The sequence below is a fragment of the Sinocyclocheilus anshuiensis genome, unplaced genomic scaffold (genome assembly GCF_001515605.1).
Source record: "Sinocyclocheilus anshuiensis isolate Anshui unplaced genomic scaffold, SAMN03320099.WGS_v1.1 scaffold2229, whole genome shotgun sequence".
Classification (NCBI taxonomy): domain Eukaryota; kingdom Metazoa; phylum Chordata; class Actinopteri; order Cypriniformes; family Cyprinidae; genus Sinocyclocheilus; species Sinocyclocheilus anshuiensis.
The window spans coordinates 36,930-44,056 of NW_015552799.1; the positions used below are offsets into that span (position 1 = coordinate 36,930).

The 7,127-nt window shown below is 36.1% G+C and overlaps 1 protein-coding gene across 3 annotated transcripts; it reads right to left on the bottom strand.

Moving 5' to 3' along the window:
• Positions 1-4,297: 4,297 nt before the first annotated feature.
• Positions 4,298-6,552, bottom strand: LOC107667954 (gastrula zinc finger protein XlCGF49.1-like). 3 transcript variants are annotated; one of them, XM_016459683.1, is made up of 3 exons: positions 6,453-6,552; positions 5,337-5,357; positions 4,298-5,212 (listed from the first exon to the last, which is right to left on the bottom strand). In XM_016459683.1, the coding sequence occupies exons 1-3, from the start codon at positions 6,522-6,524 to the stop codon at positions 4,412-4,414; spliced, it is 894 nt and encodes a 297-aa protein (XP_016315169.1). In that variant the 5' UTR covers positions 6,525-6,552; the 3' UTR covers positions 4,298-4,411. The 3 variants fall into 3 exon arrangements, with proteins under 3 accessions (XP_016315169.1, XP_016315171.1, XP_016315170.1); XM_016459685.1 differs by having other exon boundaries at positions 5,337-5,389; positions 6,453-6,512; XM_016459684.1 differs by lacking the exon at positions 5,337-5,357.
• Between the last annotated feature and the right edge of the window lie 575 nt (positions 6,553-7,127).

The following is a 7,127-nucleotide window of genomic DNA, read 5'->3' on the forward strand; positions in this document are numbered from 1 at the left end:
AGCATCTGCTTATGGAAATTAGAAAGTTTGATAGGGATTTTTAAAACATTATAATTACAAAGTAATAGGAAATTCAGGCCACCAACTTTAGAGAAAATATAATTTGGGATAAAATTCCAAAGTGAGGAGGGATTTTTAAGGAAATTCTTAAGCCAATTAATTTTAAAAGTATTATTTAAGGTAGTCAAATCTACAAAATCCAGTCCCCCCTGTTTTGTTGGGTTCATTATTACAGATTTCCTAATATAGTGAGTTTTATTTTTCCAAACAAAATTGTTTAACATGCTATCAATTCTTTTTAATGTTCCTTTATCAACCTCCAAGGAAAGAGCAGCATAAGTCAGTCGAGACAATCCTTCGGCTTTAGAGAGTAAAATTCTTCCTCTTATCGATAAATCTCTCTGCAGCCACGAGTTAAGTTTTCTTTGGGTTTTTACTATTAGAGGGTCGAAATTTAGATTACATCTTGGTTTTTTGGTCTTTATTAATTACAATTCCTAAGTATGTAACTTGATCTTTCACAGGAATGTTACATATAGAGGAAAGATCACAGCGTTTGATTGACATTAACTCACATTTGTTGATATTCAGGCAGAGACCTGAAGCTCTGGAAAAGGACTCAATCAAACTCAAAGCTAAAGGGATTTGGGAGGCGTCATTCAGAAATAAAGTAGTATCGTCAGCCAGCTGGCTAATAATAATTTGTCTATCGTCAATTGTGATACCTTGTAAATTATTAGTGGAAATATGCAGAGCTAAGAACTGAAAGGCAAGTAATAATAGATATGGAGATATAGGGCAGCCTTGTCTTACTCCACGTGACAAATCGAATCTTGGTGAGGTTCCGAATTTTAACTTAATAACACTATTATTATTTCTGTATAAGGTCCTGATGGCTTTACAGAAATAATCTCCAAACCCAAATTTGTCAAGAGCTTGAAATATGAACTTGTGCTCAAGCGAATCAAAGGCTTTGTAGAAGTCTAGGAAAAGCAGGAAACTGTCATTAGGAACGAGATTCTCGTAATCTAGGAGATTGAAGACTAATCTTATTTTATTCATAATGTGACATTTCTCCATAAAACCTGATTGTGATTCAATAATAGAGTTAAGGACATCTTTAATTCTTCTTGCTAAAACTAAAGCTAAAATTTTGTAATCATTATTTAAGAGGGTGATTGGCCTCCAGTTTTCTAGACACTCTTTATCTTTGTTGGGTTTGGGTATCAGGGTAATGACTCCTTGTGTCATGGTTGGTGGAAGTGCTTCCAATTCAAGGCTTTCTTTGAACACTTTTAATAAGAAAGGAGATACATTTTTGTCAAACATCTTATACAGCTCAGCGGTTAGACCATCACTTCCTGGACTTTTATTATTTTTTAAACTCTTAATTGCCTGTAGAATTTCTGATTGAGAGATATCGCCGTCACAAGCTTCTTTATCTTCTAATGAAATCATTTTATTTTGATTGACAGAGTCAAAAAACGAGTTGGCTGAATTATCACAATATCTTGATGTATATAAGTTACTATAGAATTTGGAACAATAAGCAGTGATTTCTTTAGGATTATCAAGAACTCTATCATTTGTTCGGAGATGATCAATAGAAACATTCATAGCATTGGATCTTTCCAACCTAAAGAAATAGGCTGAGATTTGTTATACTTCTTCCAGTTTGAAGAAGCTGCTTTCCTTGGAGGGTGTCGATCTAGCATGTTATTCATTACTATGATAAAGTCACCACCTAAAATCAAAAAGGCAGTAGGATATTTCCCTAATGCAGATGAAAGTTTTTGATCTAGCATGTTAAAGAGAGTGCAGTTTTCCACAACAGAGTTGTATCCATAGATGTTGACAATAATTACTATAAATTGGTTAACAACTACTATTAGCAGGAAGTGACCTGAAGGATCAATACTGGTTTCCAGAATACGACCATTAAAATTATACTTCATAATCCCTACTCCAGCAGAATATTCTGACCCGTGTGACAGCCATATTTCATTGCCCCACTGTGACCTCCAAAATATGGTGTCTTTAGATGTAGAGTGACTTTCCTGGAAAAAAACAGAAATCTACTTTGTGCCTCTTAGAAAACAAAAGTAAAGCCTTCCTTTTAACATTGATTTTTAAACCCCTGGCATTTAAAGAAAACAAAGACAAAGTCATAAAAATGAAACAAGAATATAATACCTGAAGAACTAGGTATAGAACAAGGTATCAATTAGAACAGAAGAAACTTCACTACAATAAGACAAAAAAAAAAGCGATAATTCGCTTGACTCTGCAACAAAGGAATTATAATCAGTATAAGGGCATGAGTAAAAGTCTGTTTTGTTTTCTTTTTCCCTTAATGACACTTCCTTCTCACTTTCGTTCTTTCAGTCATAACAATTTAGGACCTTCTTCAAAAGGTGTCCTCAGTCTCATCGACAGCAAAGGATGGTTTCAATTTTATAATTGTTCAATAATCAATAATCAAATTCATAATTCTGAGAGAACATTCCACCACGGCTGTTTTTCGTGACTTTTCCCTCTGTGAAATTAAGTGTCGGCAACAGCAAGCAACGGTGATAGTTCATTTAAAGGTAATGTCACCGCTAGATTGGACTAATTTGGACAGTCATGGTAAATGGAGTCGAGGAGTCGGGAGTCGACTCCGAAAACCTGGAACCGAACACCCCTAGAATGGCGCCTCGCCTGTGTGTGGAATAGTGTGAAATTAAGTGTCGGCAACAGCAAGCAACGGTGATAGTTAATTTAAAGGTAATGTCACCGCTAGATTGGACTAATTTGGACAGTCGCGGTAAATGGAGTCGAGGAGTCGGGAGTCGACTCCGAAAAACCTGGAACCGAACACCCCTAGAATGGCGCCTCGCCTGTGTGTATCCGAATATGATGCACCAGATGAGTATTGCGACTGCATATTAAAAAGCGACAAAAACACATTTATTGCTTGAATTTCGTGATAAAAATGGACAACATTTAAAAGTAACAAAGCACTGTTCACGCATCAAACAGCATAGACTAAAATATAGATTTTTGTGATTTAAGAATCGATTAAAATTCTGCCAGCCCAGCCCTACTTTCCCTTATACGTGCATATAAATTTAAGTTTAACTTAAATGCCAATAGTGTTTGTTAACCCACTTTCACTTTAAAGGTTACAAACTCGTTCTGAAAATTCTAGTGAATGGGCTTAATCTTAGTCTTAAAGCACTTACTTGCAATGTAGTTGTTCAAAGGAACATTCACTGAGACTGTGCCAGTAACGATCATCTCCAACTTCAGACACTTGTTCTGCTTCACTTCACCTCAAGACAGACCAATGACCCCGTCTGTCGTACATTTAAAAGTAACAAAGCACTGTTCACGCATCAAACAGCATAGCCTAACATATAGATTTTTGTGATTTAAGAATCGATTAAAATTCTGCCAGCCCAGCCCTACTTTCCCTGATACGTGCATATAAATTTGTTTAACTTAAATGCCAATAGTGTTTGTTAACCCACTTTCACTTTAAAGGTTACAAACTCGTTCTGAAAATTCTAGTGAATGGGCTTAATCTTAGTCTTAAAGCACTTACTTGCAATGTAGTTGTTCAAAGGAACATTCACTGAGACTGTGCCAGTAACGATCATCTCCAACTTCAGACACTTGTTCTGCTTCACTTCACCTCAAGACAGACCAATGACCCCGTCTGTCGTCAAAAGGTTGCTTAGTGTTGTTCAGTAAACCTCTGCAAAAAAAATCTGGAAATAAGAATAAGACATATTTAAGCAAAATAACATTTTATAAAGTAAGTGTATTAACCGAATTAAGGTAGTGATGGAAATGTATCAGATTCATAGAACAGCGCTTATATGTACCCGGCAAAAGTGTTGTTCAGTAAACCTCTGCAAAAAAAAATCTGGAAATAAGAATAAGACATATTTAAGCAAAATAAAATGTTATAAATTAAGTGTATTAACCGAATTAAGGTAGTGATGGAAATGTATCAGATTCATAGAACAGCGCTTATATGTACCCGGCAAACACAGAACGCTCCTCTAATGTTTCGATTTGGCTATTTTTTTAGGAACCAAATAAGTTCTGGGAATGTTAGGGGAACGTGCTATGAACCCACTGGGAGCGTTCTATTTACGTAAAGAACACTTTCCTGGCTAACCATCAGAGAATGTTAGAATGTCTGTTTTGGGAAATTTGGTTCTTGAAACCAACAATTGTTAGCTGGGTTTAACTTGTAAAATGTAATCAACTGAGAAAAACAGTGATGAAAATGTGATAAAAAGGCTCTTTATTGGCACCAAACAGGTGATAAGATTCAGAAATTAATCATCAAAAAAAGGAACATGGTTAAAACAAATAAACAGAATAAATCTGAAATTCATGTGACATGCATGAATGTGCATTACATCAACTTTTCAGCTGAGTGCCGTTTACGATGCATATCCATGGAGTATTTATGACGGAAAGTCTTTCCACAGTCTGGACACGAGAAAGGCATCTCTCCTGTGTGAGTCCGCATGTGTTTCTGCAGCGAAAAAAGGCGTGAGAATCGGCTTCCACACACAGGGCAGCAGAAGGGTTTGTCGTCAGAATGAGAATCGACCTGATGCCGTTTAAGATTGGTCTGACTGTAGAAGGTCTTGTCGCAGTGCGCGCAGGTGAACGGCCTCTCGCCTCTGTGTTTATACAGATGGCTCTGGAGTGCGGTGGAGCCTGTAAACTTCTTCCCACACTCATGGCAACTGAAGCTCTTCGCAAGCTTTCGTTTGTTACCCGTGTGGATGCTGCTGTGCAGCTGAAGCCAGTCTTTACGACGGAAACCCCTTCCACAGAGTTCACAGATGTGCGGCGCCTCACCTGTGTGTATTCGCATGTGACGCACCAGGCTTATGCTCTGCCGATACTCAATGCCACACAGCTTACAGATGTATTTTTTAATACTGTGGTATTTTTTAATCGTACTGCAGTTTGAAGGCTGGGAGATGGAAGCCTCTGTTTTAATATCCGAAGAACTTTCATCTGGCACCTGAATAGTTTTTACTCTATATTTCAGCCGTGGGCAAAAGAGCACACCTGATTCCTCCATTTTGCTCAGCACCAAAGTTTCAACACCCTTCTTATTCGATTCAGATCTTGGATCTCCAGGAAAAGACTTTTTGATCACAGGCTTCATGTCGATGCAGTCAGGATGCCAGTCCATCAACTAGGGAAACAGATTGAGTAGAGATGTAAATATTCAGATTTATTCCTCAACTGTATTACTCATTAAACCCAAACATCCCATAAATGAATAATACAATAACCATATAATTTATTTGGACACTTACGTCACACTTAAAGTATGAAGGCTGTTACACAAGAAACATAGTGTTCAATAAGACTGAGGAATTGAGAAACGTATTATGCATTAGTGCAATAACAAGTCAACAACAGGAAAGAGTCAACAGATGGAAGCCAGTGAACCAGTGATAACCTGTTTCAGGATACAAGAATATAAATATTGTTTGTGTTCCCTTTCCTGTGCACGGTGTTTGTATGAACCTTAATTGAGACAAAAGATGCATAAGACATTTGATTTTTCAGTCATTCACTAAAACTCACCAGTTGGTTAAAATGAATTGCAAAAACACCTCAGAAAAATTGATTTAGTTCTAAAAAAAAAAAAAGCTCTTGCAGCATCAACATGGCACATGGAATTTGGTACTTTTTAATATATTTGCCACATTTGTTCTTGAGCAGCAAATCAGCATATTAGAATGATTTCTGAAAGATCATGTGCCACTGAAGACTGGAGTAATGATGCTGAAAATTCAGCTTTGCATCACAGGAATAAATGACATTTTACAATATATTAAAATAGAAAACTTTTTGTTGTTGTTGTTTTAATAATATTTCACAATATTACTCTTTTTAGCCAAACTTGTGATTTAACTAATCTCTGGTCAGTTTTATAATGTAGGTTCTTTATTACATATTTTAATGCGTATGTGTGTATTATAAAAATGAGAACTATGTTTAATTGCTTCTTATTGACCTAGTTTGCCAAGCCCTGCATAAGAACACAAAATAGCCTACACCTTTTTACAAAACCTTTATATTTATCGATATGTACGTATTTTTAGATTGCGTTTAACAGATTGCTTTTTTCTTTAAACTTTCGCAATACGTTTGTAAAAGGTGTCACTACACACGTTTGGGAAGTTGCATCTGCAACGTTTTGATCAGCAGATGCCGCCAACCTGTGCTGTTTAGAAACGCTTCGAAAGAGTGAATCGTTTTGCGTTTTGTGAATCAAATGATTCAGAGTTTTAAAAAGTTTCGTTTGTCCCATTACTATATATCAGTCGTTTGTCAACTCACTTTGGCCTCCTTAGAGTTTTGAACTTTAAACCCATTAAAAAACTACTGGTTAACAATTTAAAACCTAATAATAAAGGACTTACTTGCAAAGAAGCAATATTCACTGTTCCAATGAATTGAACCTCCCCGAGTCCATTTAAAACGTTCTCGTGCATGCTTCTTCTTCATTATCTTCACGGGTAGATAACATGACCCAAAATAGACAGTACTGCCCTCTCCTGCCATTAAGAGGGTTTCCACATTCATTTGCCAGACTTTGGAGGGGTCCTTTTTTTCTTTTCTTTACAGAATAACACCATTTAGCGATACAACAGTTAGTTCTGTTCATTTAATCTGATTGTTATTACTAACAGCTCTGGGACATTTTTGTATAGCTTATCTGTGTCCACAGTGTGCATGGGAGCAGTGCTGAGTGGAAGCTTTTAAAAATGGATAAAGAACTATATATGTTTCAAAGACAAAATGTGGAATATCATCCCAGACTTGATATAATTTTGATGTGAACAATGTATCTTGTTTTCATAAACTGCAAAACGTGGCCTTATTCAAAACTTATCAAGTGATATTCTGCATTTACATTTATGCATTTAGACGCTTTTATCCAACATGACATACAAAAAATATTCCGAGTGTATCTCTTCAACATATAATACAGATAAGAGTTAATAGTGTCGAAATTTTGGATAAACTAATAACTTTTCTATTAAAATAATCTGCAGAAACGCATTGTTATACCTAAATGCAAATCATATTGGAAT

Excerpts from the sequence above, each read along its gene's own strand:
- LOC107667954 (XM_016459683.1), bottom strand. The coding sequence starts at position 6,524 with ATGCACGAGAACGTTTTAAATGGACTCGGGGAGGTTCAATTCATTGGA. Across the intron at positions 5,358-6,452 it reads TGAATATTGCTTCTTTGCAA|CCTTCATACTTTAAGTGTGA; the intron begins GTAAGTCCTTTA and ends CTTGTGTAACAG. Across the intron at positions 5,213-5,336 it reads CTTCATACTTTAAGTGTGAC|TTGATGGACTGGCATCCTGA; the intron begins GTAAGTGTCCAA and ends CTGTTTCCCTAG.